At 38.8% G+C, this 19,681-nt stretch overlaps 1 protein-coding gene across 1 annotated transcript in view; it reads right to left on the bottom strand.

Annotated features, from left to right (window-relative positions):
• LOC309474055 (uncharacterized protein) overlaps nucleotides 1-19,426 on the bottom strand; it is a gene marked incomplete at its 3' end in the record, with an annotated part of 169,306 nt that extends 149,880 nt beyond the window's left edge. The window contains exon 1 of the mRNA XM_082136331.1: nucleotides 19,148-19,426. Coding sequence (XP_081992457.1) covers nucleotides 19,148-19,205 — 58 coding nt within the window. The 5' untranslated portion in view covers nucleotides 19,206-19,426. The remainder of the gene's footprint in view (nucleotides 1-19,147) is intronic.
• Between the last annotated feature and the right edge of the window lie 255 nt (nucleotides 19,427-19,681).

Here is a 19,681-nt window from a genome sequence, read left to right as displayed (position 1 = left end):
TGTCCAGGTCAACCCTCATGCTCCACTCCTGGTTGGGGGAGAAGGGCCTTGCTGTTTCTCTTGATCTAGTGCTTCTCCTTACCCCTCCTTCCGACACAAAGATGATGGGGTCCTCTGCTGATGGTAGTTGTTTGCTACCCTGTCGACACTCCTCCAGTACTTAATGCTTTATCGACATTGACTAATAGGTCTGAGAGAAAATCTGCAAACTCTTTTAGGAAATCAGCGTAAGGCCCAGGCGGTCTATATACGGTAGCCAAGGCTAGAGATAATAGGGATGTTTTTCTAACATCTAAGAGCGTAACATTTAGTACAAGTACTTCAAACGAAATAAACTTAAAACCCGTTTTCTGAGTAATATTGAGAATATCTCTATAGATTGTTGCAACACCGCCGCCACGACCAATCAGACGGGGCTCGTGCTTATAGGAGTATCCAGATGGAGTAGACTCATTTAGACCGAAATAATCATTTGGTTTAAGCCAGGTTTCAGTAAGGCAAAGTACATCGAAGCTATTATCTGTGACTATTTCATTTACAATAACTGCCTTAGGTGCGAATGATCTAATGTTTAGAAGACCTAGCTTTAAAAAAAAATTTTGTTTACTAATAGCAACATTTTCTGGTTTAATAACAATTAGATTGTTCCTAAATCCTGCAGTAGATTTATTATTTGGTCTCACTAAACGAGGAATAGACACAGTTTCTATGCAATGTTCAACACTAGTATTTATATCAATTAAATTGGTGCAGCAGAGACTATGATTTGGACTTTTGGTTACTAGTCAAAAGGTATTTAACATTTTGGAGAAGTTATCCGACAAAAGATCTGCTCCGAATCTGTTTGGGTGTAAGCCATCAGCACGGAAAAGCCTAGGACGCTCCCAAAACAGATTCCAGTTATTTATAAAGAGCAGTTTCTGCTCACTGCACCATGACATTAACCATTCATTTAGCGCAAACAATCTACTAAACTTTTCATGTCCTAGTCGGTACGTGGGAAGCGGTCCTGACACAATAATCGTTGTTTCGGGCGATGTGCTACGTACCGTATCGATCAGATTCCTGAAGTCTTTTTTCAGAATCTCTGTCTGACGCAGCCTGATGTCGTTCACTCCTGCGTGCAGGACCACAGTTCCGACGCGCTCGTCATCGTTCAGAATCTCGGGAACGCGAGCAGCGATTTCAGAAACACGAGCACCAGGAAAGCAGTGACTGTGCACTTTACTTTTACCTAACGTAGCGTGTACGTGCCGAACGATGGAATCGCCGATGATCATAACATCGCGTTCTGTTTCGCGGAGAGGGGAGAAGCGGTTCTGTGTGGATAACTCGAAAACCGGGAGGGTCGGAGAGAGTTTTGGTCTAGACCTGACTCGCGTCTTCCGCCGCGGAACCACCCAGGCTTCGTGGTGGCGTGTTGGAGCCGGAGTGAACGAGACCATGGCTGATCACGACCTCGGTGCTCGGGACCGATGTTGAGTAACGCACGGAGTAGACGAGGTCGGAGTCAGCAGGTTACTAACGTTAGTCACTGATTTGTGTGCATCGGCGCGTGATGTTTCAAGAGCCAAGCGCCGGTCTATCAGCTCGGCTTGTCTCACTAAAAGGTCGTGGATCTGTTTCTCAACAGCTTCCAGCTCAGACTGTAATGCGTGCAGTTCAAATGTGTCCTCACCTGCACCAAAGGGTAGACTACTAACATCTGATATATTCGCCATTTTAACAGATGGACAGTTAACAACGACGCTACCAGTGATGCTATCAATATTAATACTAATTTATGACTGAAGTCTTGGATATAATCCGTCTTTTTAGTGGTGCGCGGGTGTAGTAGACGCACGATAGGCGAAAAAGAATGTTTGTAAATGAGTGTGGAGAAGACGCGTTCAGCCGTGATCCACGGACGTAACCTATAAGAGGTATCCAGTGTTGGATCACTAACAGGCTTGAGACGCGTCTGCTCAACAGTCCGCGTTGTAACTATGAGGTTTGAGCAGTAGTGCTTCTCAGTGAGGAAAAGTAGAAAATGTTCGTTTTAAGTGAGTTTAAAGAGAAAATCAAGAATTATAAATCAAATCGATAGAGCTCCAAAGACAACAACGCGTTCAGACGCGACTCATGCGCATTCGTCAACAGGAAGCTTTGAAGGGAAAGCGAGGCGAGCTCCAGCTCCAGGGCATTTATTCAGAAACCTTCCACCCTGGATTTTGCAGTTTTCACTGCATGCAGTTCTAATGAGCTGATATAGTGTCCTTACAAATAACAAAAAAAGACTAAAAATAATAAAATAAAATAAACACTTTTGCAATCAATTCTGAGTGACTTGTACATGATTTTATTAATTGAAAAAATAATTTATCCACCCTGAGATTTAAATGTAATATATGTGTAACATTAGTCTGCTATTTCAAAAAAATTACGCAGTAAAGATGAATGGTAATTTTTTTTTTTTTTTTTTTTACATTAGCCAAATGTTTTTCATGTATTTACACATTCACTTCACTGAGTCCAATTGCATCACATTATAATATGTTAATTTACTTGATACTGTAGAATTGTAGAATATGTAGCTAATATTCAGAAATATGCTTGAATAAGGCCTACAGCCTGATGAATTTAAAACACCATCACTTTAAGTATGGTAAAAGGTGTAAAGACGTGACTTAATCATTGACAGTGAGTGTTATTGGACACACACAATAATAACAAAGCTGTAAGAAATCAGACCATGATGAAGAACGTAATATTTGATCGCTTATTTTCATTACTGTCGGTACTTCCTGCCATACTCATTCACCGCCGTCCTCGGCAATGACAGCTTGGGGATTTCCGCATAAGCTCCTCCCACTTGCGGCGTAAACTCCTCCTACTTGACCGTTTGTGAAATCCCTCCTACTTGCGGCATAAGCTCCTCCCACTTGCGGCGTAAGCTCCTCCCACCTGCAGGTCTCCGGGCTGCAGCGATACATACATGAGCCGGTTTAGTATTAAATACCCCTGGCTGTACTAGTCGTAATTTAGTTTTGACTAGTCAAAATTCAAATTCCAGATATCTTAAAGGAGAACTCCGGTCAATTTTAACATTGAGCTCATTTTTTTGTCAATTTGGAGTGCTGTCAGTACAGAGAACAACGGCAAAAATCGGTGTTGCCTACACCGTGTTATCCTCTTTTTAAAATTTGCACCCTGTTGACTTCAATGGGGCAAGTTTTAAACCTGCTTTTAGCCTCTTAACATCCTTGATGTGTCATTACAAGTGCACAGCCATGCGAGTGATTCCTTCAGAGTGAACACGGGTTAATCTGACTGCAGTAGATGTGAAAGATATGGATACAAATGATGTTATTTCAGCCAGCGCTCATACCTGCGTTTACATGCTGTTTTCGGTTGAAGTCCAAAGTAGTCGATTGCCGAGTTCACGCGCATAGGTTTAGTGACCTGTGATCACGTGCGTGAACTCGACAATCGACTACTTTGGACTTCAACCGAAAACAGGATGTAAACAAAAGGTTTACATGTAAACAAAGTATACTTGAGCGCTGGCTTAAAAAACATAATTTTTATACATATCTTTCACATCTACTGCAGTCAGATTCACCCGTGTTCACTCTGAAGGAATCACTCGCATGGCTGTGCACTTGTAATGACACATCAAGGATGTTAAGAGGCTAAAAGCAGGTTTAAAACTTGCCCCATTGAAGTCAACAGGGTGCAAATTTTAAAAAGAGAATAACACGGTGTAGGCAACACCGATTTCTGTCGTTGTTCTCTGTATTGACAGCGCTCCAAATGTACAAAAAAATTAGCTCAATGTTAAAATTCACCGGAGTTCTCCTTTAATTCCAATTTTGACTCCTCGTAATAGGAATACAATGTGATTATGACTAGTCATATTCTTCCACTGGAAAATATTTCCTGATATCTTCAAATGAGTTTTGACTAGTAGAAATTGTAATTAAAGATAACTATAATTTATTTTGTACTAGGCATTAGTATGGCTAACCGTTTTAGCATATAAAACTGTTTTTACTATCCATAAATATATTTTGGATAGGCATAATTATAATTTGACTAGTTAGAATAATATTTTGCACTAGTAAGAAATCTGATTTGAGATATCTTTAAATACATTTTGACTAGTCAAAACTCCATTAAAGATATTTGTAATGACGCCATAGATATCTTCAATTGATGAGTCACACATACGCAAAAGTAATTAGAGATATCTCTACCCTTACGAAAAAGAAGTTCATTCAAGTGTGCTATTAGTATACTTTTTTTTAAACTAAAAATAAGAAAGTATACTTTAGTCTACTTTTTATGTACTTCTCAGAAATATACTTTGTGTACTTCTCAGAAATATACTTCAAATTCCACTTAAGTATACTTGACTTATACTGACAGAAACGTCTAAGTATATTTGGCCTATACTTGTTGATCGAGATATACTTAAATGTATAATTAAGTATTCTAAGTATTCTTGGCTTGTACTTGTGTTTACTTTTGATTGTTTTGATTGAGAGTAGCTTATTAAATACTTTTTTAAAAAACATAATATTACACACCGTCTTAAACTAACATGTTCAGCTTTATATAGTTGCAAACTTTCGGGTGGAATAGCTTATAAAGTAAATAAAATAAGCATGAAAAATAAGTTTATTCAAGTGTTCTATTACTATACTTATTTTCAACTAAAAAGAAGAAAGCATACTTTCAGTCTACATTTTATATACTTCTCAAACATATACTTTATGTACTTCTCAGAAATATACTTAATTACACCTAAGTGTACTTGTCTTATACTGAGAGAAAAGTCCAAGTATTTTTGGCCTATACTTGTACTCAATCTTTTGATCGAGATATACTTAAAAGTTTAATTATTCGAGGCTTGTAGTTGGGTTAACTCTTCTGATCGAGTAGCCTATTAAATATACTTTTTTTTACATCGTTTTTCATATACAGTCTTATGAAACTTTGTTTGAATATATTGATTAAAATATTGATATAAAACAGATATTTTTCTAATTCTGCATATCTGAATTTTTGGGTTGGCTAGTCCACTGGTAGTGTACAGAGGAATTTACTTGATTCTACTTTACTCTTTCCCCACCATTGACTGAATTTTCCAGCTATCCATGTTTTCACTGGTATACGGTAGGGGGCGCTATGACACATCTTCTAGTGCAGAATCTCCAGATCAAAACACAGGAGAAGAAGAAGCTGAAACAAGTGATAGAAGATTGCTCACTTATGTAAATGTCTTTACATGCAAGACCCAAAATTTGCAGATCAACATACTACTTATTTTCTCTCAGGCTAGTAGCAAATTCAATTAAATTAAATGTGGAGGATATTAACTGTGAAAAGAGGATTGACAGGCCAGTTTATGATGTTTGTTAAAGACAGTTTTATGACTGGATAGTAATTCCCAAAGCTTGCCTATACTCTTCTCTCACACACTCAAAAGTATGTACTTTTTCTTCACAAAAACAGCACATACTTTTAGGGCATGGTATAAGTAGGCAAACTGGGACGCAGGGATTCTTAACAAGCCTTAAGATAATTGTCCATGGATGAAAAGGGGAAGAAAAGAACAGATGGAGCTGAAAAGCTATGCGTTAAAAAAAAGCATTAGAGGTCGATGCTGTGAAATGCTTCAAATTATATACATTTGGCGCGAAGAGTAGCAGTTCAGCAGGCTCTGATGGCTCTAGCTCCCCCTGACAAGCTGATATTCTGTCTTAAAGGGGTCATATAATGGTGGATGCACTTTTACAAGTTGATTGCACTGAAATGTATGTTGGCAGTGCCTGTACACAACCATCCTATCATGATAAAAATCCATCCAGTGGTTTTGTTTTAATCTCCTTATATGTTTGACCCTCTCTGAAATCAAGCCGTTCGATATTGTGACGTCATAATATCCAACGCCCCTCCCGCGATTGTGATTGACAGCTGTGTTTCAACACAAGACCCGCCCTGAGCAAGCTGTGACAGCTGTCGTCATAGTAGTCCGCCATTGTTGATATGCTCTCTGATATGCTGGAGCAGAATGGCGTCTAAGCTATTGTGGTGTTCAGTTCTTAGATGTTATAAGGAACACAGCAGTCATTTTACTGTTCCGAAATCCGACCCGCTGAAGACGCAGTGGCTGAGTTTTGTTTTTGAAGGAAATATTCCCAACGATCAATCTAAATGCCATTATGTTTGCGCTAAATCATTTCTCACAAGACTGCTTTTTAAACGAGTGTCAGTATAAAGCTGGGTTTGCTAAGAGGCTGCTACTGAAAAACGAATCTGTACCAACTATTCGTGTGGCTGCTGCAATTCCAGAAGAAGTAAGTATAACGTTATATTAACCTGTATATTAATCTTTTCAAATCGCTTGCACTTTATGATGAATGTGGCTAATGTTTACCCTCATTACTGCATCGTAGGGAACATTACGGCATGTTTTCTATGTAACGACGTTCTCAAAACAACTCATAATCCTATACTGTATAATAATGAACAACGCGTTATGGTTAATGTGTTATAAAAACTGTGTACAACAAATTAATAGTTATCTTTCAACTACTGCTAGAAACAGTCAACACAGAGATAACGTTACGCAATACGCATCATTGAGAAGCCTAACATTTACAAAAATAGTTTTTCAGCATCAATCTGTCAACGAACTAACCTATAACGTTACATAAGTAAAGCTAAACAGCGTTTGTATCTCTCTATTCTACCGTGCCAGTACATACAAAAATAGATCAAAATGACATTACGTTAACCAACCATTCAGAAACGTCCTGTCCGAGCCGTAATGGTCGAACTTCTTCGGGACCGTCATCTTGTTCAGAGTCCGAATCAGGTTCAAATTGGTATGGTTGCAAAGAAACTCCCGTTGCCATTATTGTTCCAAAATATAACCTCAACTGACACTGTTGTCAAGGCAACGGTCCACGTGCGTTGTTTCAGAAAGCCTCACAGAACAAAGGGGCGGGGTGAGCAAAGCTCATCATCATTTAAAGACACATGCACTGAAACGGCGTGCTGAAAACAGAGCTGTTTTTGACCAGGTAAAATGAGTGTTTTCTTACAATACTAATGAGAATTTTTAATTAAAGTATATTACAAACTTTTAATTTAGACCCTAAAGAAACATATTAGCTTGTACAAAAATGGCATTATATGACCCCTTTAATAGTTTTATATTAATAATGTTGTGTGTCTTAATGTTCTTTGTTTGGGGTGTTGAGGGAGGTCCACCTGAGAGTGGCACTTCCTTCGCTTCATCTGCACCTCCAACTCGACGTCAACGCAGAAAGGGTCACAATAAGAAATCTGAAACTAAAGGTGCAGCCAACGAGCTGTCTTGGTTAATAAAGAATATAACCATCTAAAAGTGTTCTGCTGAATAAAGGGGTTGTTGTTCATCTCTGCATCTCTCAGACCACATGAGAGAGCAGTGACAAGAGTCATTATCCACAAATACAAAGGAACTATTGTATCTTCAGCTGCTGCTGGAGAACAAGCCGCTGGCTAAGCATAGTCATGCTTGCACAGAAATATGCGGGTGATATTGAATCAGCAGTCATACTCATGTGGAATGAGATTGCGGGAGCTTGGTGAACTTGTTTACTGGTAACTTGGTTGTTGGACTCGCTGGCTTATGTTAATTAAGCCTATTCAGCCTCCCAGGTATATGTTCTTTATGCTATTGTGTAGCTGAATAACTGTTAATGTGTTGCGTTAACATACCAGACGACTATTCAGCCTGTTGTTCTGTGTGCTACTGTGTAATCTGTAATGACGTCATAAGTATCTTCAATTGATGAGTCACACATACGCAAAGGTAATTAGAGATAGAACTCATTCAGTTTCGACTAGTCACAATTATATTTTAAGATATCTGAATTGTACGAATCTGCTGTTGTGTGACGTGAGAATAGATTTACTCAGCCCCTCCCCCTCACCAGAGTCAGCCCCTCCCATGTTCTAGTGTGGTGACTCTGACATTACAATGAATGAACAAAGTAATTCTGCAATTATTAAAATACAAAAATATAGGCTAATAAGTGATAAAAACATCTAACATGGCCACTTCTAACGGATTTAAATTGTGTGCTACTTTTTGCCAGCCCTCTCTCCTGGCTTTTGCAGACTTTGAGGTGTTCCCTGGCGTTTTGATTAAACACTAAAATTCTGAATAAACTTCGCCAATAGCATCGTTGCTGATCAATGTTTCTACTATCGATACATACCCCCTTTTAAACTTCGCATGAACGCGCAATTATCTCAGATAACTCAATCCAGCGATACTAATCATATCCACCAAGTATGTTCGAAGAACCTAATTAGCCGGATCATGATTAGCACGATGATATCATCTTGGATGTCTCATTTGATCTCGGATGTTTTAAGCAACGTACGAAGAACGAGCCCCTGGACACTTCATTCTGGACAGAATGCCTAACTTGGTGGTTTGAAGAAAAGAGTACAAGGTATTGTTGTAGATAACTAGGATAATCAAAGTAAATACATTTAAATATAAATTGTAGCCAGTGAATCTGCCTTCTCACATTCAAAGATGGCCACTGAAGTGCATCATACATTGTAGAGTGGTGAGTGGAAAAAGAACATCCTAAAATGAATCTGCAAATTCTATTATATGCCGAATTAAGTGAGACAAGATCAGATTTTAATGCCGTCTGATAAACCACATCACAGTAATCAAAAAACGGAAATATTAATTGAGCAACTAGTTTCTTACGAACAATAAAAGAGAAGCAATTTCGAGATCGATGCAAAATACTCATTCCAACATTGACTTTTCACATGATATAACACAAGAACAGGTTTTGGAATTAAGTTTATGTCTAGAACCAAAAATCATAGTATATGACTTGGTTTTATTGAGCACTAATTTGTTAGCCAAAAACCAGTCTTGTAAACTATTAAAATCCGATTGAAGAGATCATTTAATTTGTATAGGATCAGAATTACATGTATATATGACAGTATCATCCACATAAAGTTGAACCTGACAGTTTTTAAGAAGTGTAGCGACTGGATCAATCAGACACACACATATTATCCATTTATTTAATGAGTAATCCAGCAAACTCACTCTCCCAAATAAGGCCTGTGAAACGTTCCCCAAATGAAGCTAACACACTGTCAGGATGCAGTGTCTCGTTACAGGACACACACTGAGACGGGGGTTTTACGACGTAAAAGAATGTCCTGAGAGCTGTGACTCTCTCTTAAATTCTTGCAGAGGAAGAGAAATAAAAACCCTGTTAATCCTATATATATTCTATATATAACCACTTGATAAATGTGTAAACATGTATCTAATTTTCCCATCTCATGATTTTTCCCTTTTATGTGGCGTTTGTATTCTTGTAAACTCAATTGGGTTAATGTTTCAGACTTTGCATATTATGGTTAACCAACATTATATGTGCGGCATGTTTGGTCTCTAAAAAATCCAATCTTCGTCTCCGATTTGTTAATGTACATTACATGTTGCTAACTTTGTGATGCATTAGTATTATAAGAATCTTAAAGATTCTTTTCTGAAACACACAATGGGGTCGTATTAATTTCCCCCCAAAGGGAAATCTTCTCATTGGCTCTTGCCCCTCCAGAGGTGGTGCCATCTTCACGCTTTAAAGTCACCGATCAGCTTTTAGCTCTCTCTTACCCTCTTACTCCATTTCTGAAATGCTGACGTGAAGATGATGCTGAACTAGAAGCCTCTAAGGACCCACCAAGCTTGTGCCAGGCTGCGGCCTTGTCTTTCCATTCACCAAAGATACTCTGACTACCACTGGTTCTCTCTCAACAAGACCACATCAACAAAGATCAACTGGAGCCTCAACAAATTGCATCAGGACAGTTTAATTCAAATGGGCGAGACATGCAAGTATCAAACTTAGTCTCATTATTTGATACATTAAGTATCCTTACCCCTTTAAAGAAGGGCGTGTTAGAGCTAAACTGATGGTTTGCTCAAGGCTGTTGATCTGCTGAATGTCAAACAGTGCTATAACTTCTTGCTTTCCTGTATTCTGCTTCAGCTCTTTTTCCCTTGGTAAACTGTATGCATGTATGTGTGTGTATGTTAGAGTAGTTTAAGTGTTTAGACTAGTTAATAAAATCTTGTTCATGTCACACGTAAAGTTGTCCGTGTCTCAAGCTCATGACTGGAGTCACTAATCATTTATATCTTGGTTACTGCTCTTAGTAGTATTGTAAATTAAGAAAGACATTTCCCATGCCCTGGAAATGTACATTTCTTAGAGTTAATAAACAATTGATCCTGAGTGTCCACGGGACAAATATGTTCATTGATTGTAATATTAATTTACGACAGTAAATTAATTATATTAACTAATCCAAATATTCATAATCAATTATAACCAGTTATTATTGATTATTAATATTTCATATAGAGCTAATTTGCTACAGAAGTAATGGTAGATTATTTACATAAATAGAAAAAAGAAGTGGTCCCAAAACTGAACCTTGAGGCACACCTCTTTGCTGAATCAGAAAATCAGATTTATTCCCATTTAGGACAACACATTGTTTCCTGTTGTACAAAATTGTATTGTTTGAAAAAGCTTGCAACGCTAATGTCGTGGGTACTGCAAAACAAATTCAATGCGCATGAGTGACCTGCCCCATAACAAATACAACAATACAAATGGCTGTTTGAAGACATGAAAATACTGTTTAATGTTCTTTCTTGCCCGGTACACAATGTAGGATTTTGGACAGTACAGTAATCACTGTACAGTCTACATTTATGTCCATTATGTCATTACGTCCATGTCCATATTACATTACGTCCAAAATATCATACCAAGTTTGTTAGATATATATCATACAGTGTGATTTATAATCTTATAGAAATGCCAAAAATTGCAGTGTGTAGCAAGCATGCCAAGCGGGAGTCAGAAACAGACCTTGTTTCTCAAAACCAAGAATGCAAAGAACGGACTTGTGTTCTTGGGGAGAACGCTCTTGCTAGTTGTTCTTGGAAGAATGAACTCACAAGGTGACGAGCACACAGAACGCTGCTGACAGTTTGAGACGATGTGTTCTTGCTGGTATTGCGCAATAATACCCCCGCACAGACTGCGTCTGCAGTACTCAAACATAACGAGAACAGGGTTCTTAAAATTCATTTTGGCGGGTGTTAATAAAAACTTACTAGCCAGTTTGGCCAGTGATGCATGAGGCATTACATGCATGATACATAAGGTTCTGTTCCGCTCTGTTCTCGGTCATTTATCCCCCTGACAGTACTTCCTACATTTCCCATGAACACTGTGCTGTAATGCTACGTGATGATGTTTCATATGCCCATTGGCTGCCCATTGGCTGAAAAGTGGTTTTTCATGTGTTTGCAGTGAAACCAGCGCAAGAAACCATGGAAAACGAACGGACACAGAAAACACAAGAAATAAGACGAACGGAGTTGGCTAGTAAAAAGTAGGTTAATATTAAACGAAATGCGGCGGTGGTTGGAACAGACTTCTGGGGGGCGAGAAGAGGAACGAGGCAGGGGATGAGGAGGGTATCGACAGAAAAAACGAAGAAAAGAAAATGTAATGCCAAATGGCTGACGGGTCGTGAATGGCTAGTGTTTGATCACAATAATGTCGTCATGTATTGTCCGGATTTCCGCATGTACGCAAAATAAAAAAACAAAAACAAACAATTTTCGTAGTAGGATCTAATAATTTTAAAGTAGAGGCAGTAAAAGACCATGAGAGTTCCCGAAGTCATCAGGAGAGCCTAAGGTTTAAAACTGCCAAGACAGGTCGTATTGACTTTCTGTGTATATTTTGTTGTATTGTACTTTGTGTTTTTCATGCCAGCAATTCTAATAAAATAATCAAACACATTCAGTGGCACTCATAATTTTCTCTTATTTTCACCGGAAAAAAATTGGCTAGTGGATATTCTGATTGGCTGGTAACTTTAGAAAGTTACCAGCCAAATTGGCTGGCGATCAAAAAAGTTCATTTAGAACCCTGAACGAGAATTATTGAGGATAACAGCCAGGCTTTATCGCCCAAGCCTACCCTCAGCTCAAGGGATCACTCTACAACTGTACACTACAATGTAATGTATATTCATAACAATAAAGCAACGCTTATGGAGATTCTCACTTCCGAAAATGTTTAAGCACATTTTCGATTCACCATAAATTTTCGTGAAAATGACAATATTTGAAATTTACACAGTTGATTTCTTGCATCAAATGTTCTCAGAAGTGAATTTAGTGATGAAAAATGACTTGCTGTATTAACCTGCCTCTCTTTCCTCGAATGCCGAAATGAATGCTGGAATATTTCTGCTGTCAAGTTCACACAAGTTACCAACCGATGCATCCTCTGTAAAATGGGCGTGTCAAGAACACTTCCGGGTCTTTTAACCATTCTTGCCAAAATGCAAACTTGTGTATTGGGACAGTACTTGGGCAGCGACTGATGACGTTTCACAAGTCCACAAGAACACAAGTACAGACAAGAACGCATATTGAGAAACGTCCAGAAAGTTGCGCAGCGCTGTTGTTTTTCCGTTTTTCCATGAGCGCCACCTACTGTCAGAGATTGACACTGCATTTACTGAATTTTTTTGCATTGGTTCGAACAAACAAATCTCATGTGAATTTGGTGCTGAACATTTGTGTTAATGTGAAAATGTCTTGTCGCTCATCGTGGCTGTTGGGAAACTAACGTAGAAAAAACATGTTTCTCAGCACATAAAGATGAGCTACTGTGATTTCAGACTGAGGTGATGTGGTTTCTCCACTGCATGGATCTTCATGTGTAGCTTCAGGTCACTTTTAAAAGAGAAACTCTTTCCACACTGATCACACGTGTGCGGCTTCTCTCTGCTGTGGATCCTCTCATGTGTTTTCAGAGATGATGACACACTGAATCTCTTGTCACAGTGTGAACACTTGTAAGGTTTTTCTCCAGTGTGGATCCTCTCATGTTTTTTCAGATCTGCTGACTGACTGAATCTCTGGTCACAGTGTGAACACTTGTAAGGTTTTTCTCCAGTGTGGATCCTCTCATGTGTTTTCAGAGATGATGACACACTGAATCTCTTGTCACAGTGTGAACACTTGTAAGGTTTTTCTCCAGTGTGGATCCTCTCATGTTTTTTCAGATGTTCTGATTGACTGAATCTCTTGTCACAGTGTGAACACTTGTAAGGTTTTTCTCCAGTGTGGATCATCTCATGTGTTTTCAGAGATGATGGATGACTGAATCTCTTGTCACAGTGTGAACACATGTAAGGTTTTTCTCCAGTGTGAATTCTCTGGTGCAGTTTTAAACCGTCCGCTGTAGTAAAAGTCTTCTCACACTCAAAGCACATGTAATCTCTTACACCAGTGTGTATTTTCTCATGTGTATGTAAAGATTGCAACAGTGTAAAACTCTTTCCACACACAGAACATGAATGCGGCTTCTCCTTCGTATGAACTGTCAGGTGTGACTTCAGGTCTGATGACCTAAGAAATGTTTTGCCACATTGATCACATGAGAACGGCTTCTCTCCAGTGTGGATCCTCATGTGATTCTTAAGATTACTTTTGCATAAGAATCTCTTTGCACACTGATCACATGAGAACGGCTTTTCTCCAGTGTGGATCCTCATGTGGCGCTCAAGACTTCGTTTGGTTGTGAAACTCTTCCCACACTGATCACACGTGTGTGGCTTCTCTCCAGTGTGGATCCTCTCATGTGATCTCAGATGTCCTGGACAACTGAATCTCTTGTCACAGTGTGAACACTTGTAAGGTTTTTCTCCAGTGTGGATCCTCTCGTGTTGTTTTAAATAGTTTGCTGTAGTAAAAGTCTTCTCACATTCAAAGCACATGTACTCTCTTACACCAGTGTGAGTTTTCTCATGTGTATGTAAAGGTTGCAACATTGAAAAACTCTTTCCACACACAGAACATGAATGTGGCTTCTCCTTCATATGAACTCTCAGGTGTCTCTTCAGGTCTGATGACCTAAGAAATGTTTTGCCACATTGATGACATGTGAACGGCTTCTCTCCTGTGTGGATTTTCATGTGTTCTTTAAGGTGTGATGATTGACTGAAACTCTTCCCGCACTGATCACATGAGAACGGCTTCTCTCCAGTGTGGATCCTCATGTGTTGCTCAAGACTTGCCTTTGTTGTGAGACTCTTTCCACACTGAGTGCAGGTGAAAGATTTCTTGGTTCTTCTTTTCTTTAAAAATGTCTGTTTAGTCTTTGAGCAACTCAAGGGTTTTCCTCCAGGTTTGACATGATGTTCCTCCTCCACTTCACTCAGTTCTTCACTCTCCTCCTTCACTTCACTCAGTTCTTCACTCTCCTCCTTCACTTCACTCAGTTCTTCACTCTCCTCCTTCACTTCACTCAGTTCTTCACTCTCCTCCTTCACTTCACTCAGTTCTTCACTCTCCTCCTTCACTTCACTCAGTTCTTCACTCTCCTCCTCCACTTCACTCAGTTCTTCACTCTCCTCCTCCACTTCACTCAGTTCTTCACTCTCCTTCTTCACTTCCATCAGTTCTTCACTCTCCTCCTCCACTTCACTCAGTTCTTCACTCTCCTTCTTCACTTCCATCAGTTCTTCACTCTCCTTCTTCACTTCCATCAGTTCTTCACTCTCCTCCTTCACTTCACTCAGTTCTTTACTCTCCTCGCTCTCTTCCATCAGGTCTGACATGAAAGAAAAAAATATAAAATGTCATTTCATTCATTACCACTTCATTCGCCATGAACTTGTTTGTTTCTTTTTATTATTTTATGCAATCAGAAACCCTCAAACTGGTCACCCTTTGTATCTCTCTGTGCAAATCCTTCCTTCCCGCTCTGCCAGAAAGCAGCTGTCATTTACTGACGGAAAGCATGAAAATAACCGCAATAAAGCCATATATTGCCGAAAAGCGCATGTTGTCTTTTTTAGGAGCAATTTGAATGGTTTTGATAGGACCCGATGACAACGCAGTGCTGAAGTGCCAACTAGTCTCTCCCTATGGAGGATCCCTTTACCACTCTACAGATAAAGCGTTGTTGGGAAAATTTGTTTCGCGTACCTACCCCGAAGTGACAAAATAAAATAAAGGAAAAAATAAAGGAAAGACCTGGGCCCGTATTCATAAAGATTCTAAGAATCCTCTAAGAAAACTCTTAATTTAGCTTAAAAACTTTTACGTAGGAGTCTTAGCTTAAAAGCGATTCGGGACCGATCTGAGAGCAACTCTGAGTAAGGAAAAGACAAAAACTTTCATCTTAGTAAGGAGGCGGGGTTGACCCCGTTGCTATGTATGACACAATCTTTTGAAGACTGTGATTGGCTGGTTGTCCAAGAAGGAAAAAAAAAAAGAGTGATTTTAAGTATAGGGTCTATTCTAAGCCTTCACTTTGAAATTACATGCATAATTTTTCCTATTTGATCGTTCTCACACACACACACACATTATATATGTGTATATAAATCCTTTTTTTTATTTACCATGCTGTTAATTTCCTATAAGGTATTTGATTGGCTTAGAATGATAAAAAATGTTCCACTCTTTCCAATTACACTGATTGCTGGTGTGTCTATTTAAGTGGTGGTTTGAATGTTGGTTTTAATGTATCAAACATGGAATTTTCCCAGTTGCCAAATATCATAATGTAGTGATTACTTTCATTTCTGGCGCTATGGCATTTCTGTGCGTTATCGGAGATGTTAGCGTGTCTCTAATAAGATCAGTGACAAACATGATCCCTGCACAATCTAATCTATAGCGTCTTATTAACTCACTGTTATTCATTGTCTGCAACACATTTCTTCTCCCTCTTCGTCTTTCTGCCATTTTCTCCTCTGCTAAAGAAACTCTTAAGCCTCTTAAAAGTCCTCGTCCGTGCTCCTAACAATTTTGACCTTAAGACCTCTTTTAAGGGTTAAGATGATTTCTGAATTACTTTTTTCTTAACTAGGATTTTTTCTTTAATTTTAAGAGTAAACGCCCACATTTCTAAGAATTTTCTTAGAATTTTGTCACTAGGAGCTACTCTTTGCATTAAGATTCTTTATGAATACGGGCCCAGTACTTTATTTAGGCTTGGTTTGTAAGGAATTCCAAACCTGCACACATATATTCAAACGCACATAACTATAGAACCAATTCTTAATGTGCATGTGAACGCCATCAGCGTTTCTCACAGGTTCGGGTTTAAAGTCTGTGTAGAGAGAATGGTGTCGTCTTAGCGGCCCCTAATTTAATAACAAATGATCGTTGTGACGGAAGCGAATCAATCAAAACTAACTTTAGCTGGAAAATAACTTTATTAAAGAACCGCTATAAAGCCAAAACAATCTCTGTTACCTTAAATTATACGCTTATCTCTGTAAAGCTGCTTTGAAACAATCTACATTGTTAAAAGTGCTATATAAATGAGGATGACTTGACTTGTAACATGTCACCGTGCAGCTCTCAAGCCAGATCAGTAGCGTTTTTTGGGATCTATATAGTTATCTAAGTCAGTCACACCTCGACTTTCTTCCAAATAACGCACATTTCATTCATAATATTATAACTAGATGCAAAATATGGCCGCCGCTCAGGCCTGCACTGGCTTTCCACAAAAATAAATGACGTGGAGCAATTTGGCTGTATTGCGTGTTTATGTATATACCTAAAAAAAGTAGTAGCATGTGCATGTCTGTCTGTGTGTGTATGTGTGTGTCTGTGCGTGTATGTATGCGTGCGTACATGTGTGTGCGCGTGTGTGTTTGTGTGTGTGTGTGTCTGTGCATTTGGATTTGTATGTGTGTGTATGGGTGTGTGTCTGTGCGTGTGGATGTCAGTGTGTGTGCATGCTTGCATTTGTTTGTATTCCTGCATGTGTGTGTGTGACAGTATCATCCTAAACCAGCAACCCTTCGCTCAACACCACCATCTACAGGCCGATGAGTGTACAGTCACTAAATGTGCACATAAATGAATTTATTTTATACCCCCCCATGGATGAAATTCTACAAAACTTAGCATACCCCCAGAGGATGTCAAGTTAATCATACACATGAAATATGGTGCAGTTCTGAACATCTCAACTGAAGATAGGGGCGATTAAAGCAGAATAATATTGCATTTTCATTTTTTATGGGAAGGGGCGCAAATCACAAATGAGTGATTATGGGCTAGGTTGATGTGGGCCCTTAAGACCAACATACCATAAAAATTTCTTCATCCTCGGTGCCACGGTTCAGGTAGTTATTTAGGAAAAACTGCATTTTTTGGGTTTGGGGGGGCCCAGCGCGGGGGGGGAGTGGCCCCCGGGGACCAAACGAAATTTTTCCGTAAAAGTCTAGTGGGGCTACATGCCCACCAAATTTCATGTTCCCCGGTGTTTCGGTGACCCTGGTATCGTTGACGAAAAATTCAGTAGATGACGAAAAAAAACAAAAAACTTTGACAATCCCTATATGACCGCTTTCGCTAGCTATGCTAGCGGCGGTCATAATAATGCTTTAGTATTCCCAAACTCTCTGACAGTGTGATCCTATGGGTTATTTGCTGTCATATTTACAAATATATATAGGCTATATATATATATATAAAACATGTCTGTGATTAGACTAAAAGGGATTGATAAACACGTCTTTGGTATGTAATTAAATGGGTGTCTTGTTCATTATAATTATTTTCATATAAAAGCAACAGAACTTAAATTACATCCAGTTTATTAGCAACGCTGTGCACAAGTGTGAATCCCGCAAAATCCATCTTTGATCTTGCAGGTGTCGGATCCACTGCGAGAAGAGAGAACTGTCCGGCTTGCCTGCGCTTTTTTTCACTCCTCCTCTCCTCACTGCAGTGCCTACTCTCGCATACTATCCGCCCTAAATAGTCTTCGAAAATAGAATTAGTACGTCCAAAATCGTAGTATGTTGGTTTCAAAGATACCCGGATGGTCTACTATTTCCGATCAGAATCCGAAGTGCAGATCGCGCGTTGGCCGAGGATTCGGTTAGAACTACAAACACGAGTTAAAAGTGCTTAAGACATGTAGGACGCGCGAGTCCGGTGATTATGTAGAGAAGTTTAGATAAAGGGGTTTGAGTGATTAATTATCAGTATCTAACCTGACGAAAATGTATTTATTCAATGTTGTCTACATTATATTGCATCTGCAAAAGCATTGTGAACTTTTGTAAAGATACGTTTAGCCATTAACTTTTAAATGCAAATGTTCATAAACAATGGTAATACACTATAGCCTGGGTTTTCCCCATGCTGCCTTGCACGATTTTATTCATGCTGCTAGGACCAGATTGTCCCCTCAAAAAAAGGACCCAATCACAGCAAGCAGCAAGACGACGACGACATCTATGCGACACACTGAAGCAGTTTGTTTATATCTATGGATCCAACATGGCATCAGATGCGAAGTTACCTTTCGATGCAGCCTTAGATAAGTAGTTTAGAACGCAAGTTTATTTCGTCTTCTTCCTCGTCGAATTTCTGTCGCTCTACATACGTCATCTGGTATAATTGAAACGATTGGCAATGAGCTACGTACAGGCGAATTTGATAGACATCAGTATTTATTAAAACTGTGAAACACAGGAAGTGACATCATCTAGGCTCTTTCTACTGCATGATGGGAAGTCAAGAAAATAATCTCAACCCATTGTCTCAGTTTTTACACAAACTGTAGCATTGACTGTATTCATCAACCCTGTTACCAAAGTTACTGTAAGAAGAATCTCTATAACTATGAATAACTTGTATGATATTTGACAAATGCAACTTTATCAGTAACTTGTTAACTGACAATTCCTAAAAAAAAAAAGTTGTAAACTATGTTGAAAATGACTAAACTTCTGGTAACGTTGTTACAAAATGGGAAAATAAATGTAAAATGAAACAATTAAAATAGTATTTAGCTTGATCTGGTGTTGACAATCAATATAAAAATGTCTCAAATCTCCCTTTACTGACCATTTGTTGAAGAAAACCCAGAACATTCTGAACCGTTTCATAGTTGAACTGTTTATCTAAATGTGATGAAGTGCTTGAATGTTTCTAACATGAATGTTCTTCAGGATCATGAATGAATGCAGAATAAACACCAACCTCTTTGTTCTTCAGGATCTTCAGTGTGTTTCATTCTGCAGGGTTCTGGATCACTCATGTTCTCACTGTCCTCTTTAATAAACTCAGTCTTTGCAGATTTCAGCTCTTCCTGATGCTCTGATGCTCGTCTTCACTTGTAGCTGATGGGAATTTACAGCATTTATTGGAGAATCGCAATGGGAGGAGCTTCACTGATGATGTATTCCAGTGTGGGAGGAGCTTCACTGATGATATGATTGATGTGGGCGGAGCTTCACTGATTATGTATTCCAGTGTGGGAGGAGCTGATCTGCCAAAAAATATCAAAAAGTTTTTTTTAATAATAAATGACACTTCTATGCATTTATGTCTGTTTATCTATTCATCGTACAGTAACTGATGCCAATTCATTCATTATTTTTAATTATTTTTATTGCTAATCCTAAGATTATTCTGCTTCTTCATTAAAATACAGGTATCTAGAAATAAAGAAAAGAATATAAGTAATTTTAATTATTCCTAATCAGGGCTCTAGAGTGCGACCAATTTGGTCGC

This window comes from Leuciscus leuciscus, assembly GCF_965113295.1.
Source record: "Leuciscus leuciscus genome assembly, chromosome: 1".
Taxonomy (NCBI): domain Eukaryota; kingdom Metazoa; phylum Chordata; class Actinopteri; order Cypriniformes; family Leuciscidae; genus Leuciscus; species Leuciscus leuciscus.
This window is presented reverse-complemented; position numbering and strand designations above follow the sequence as displayed.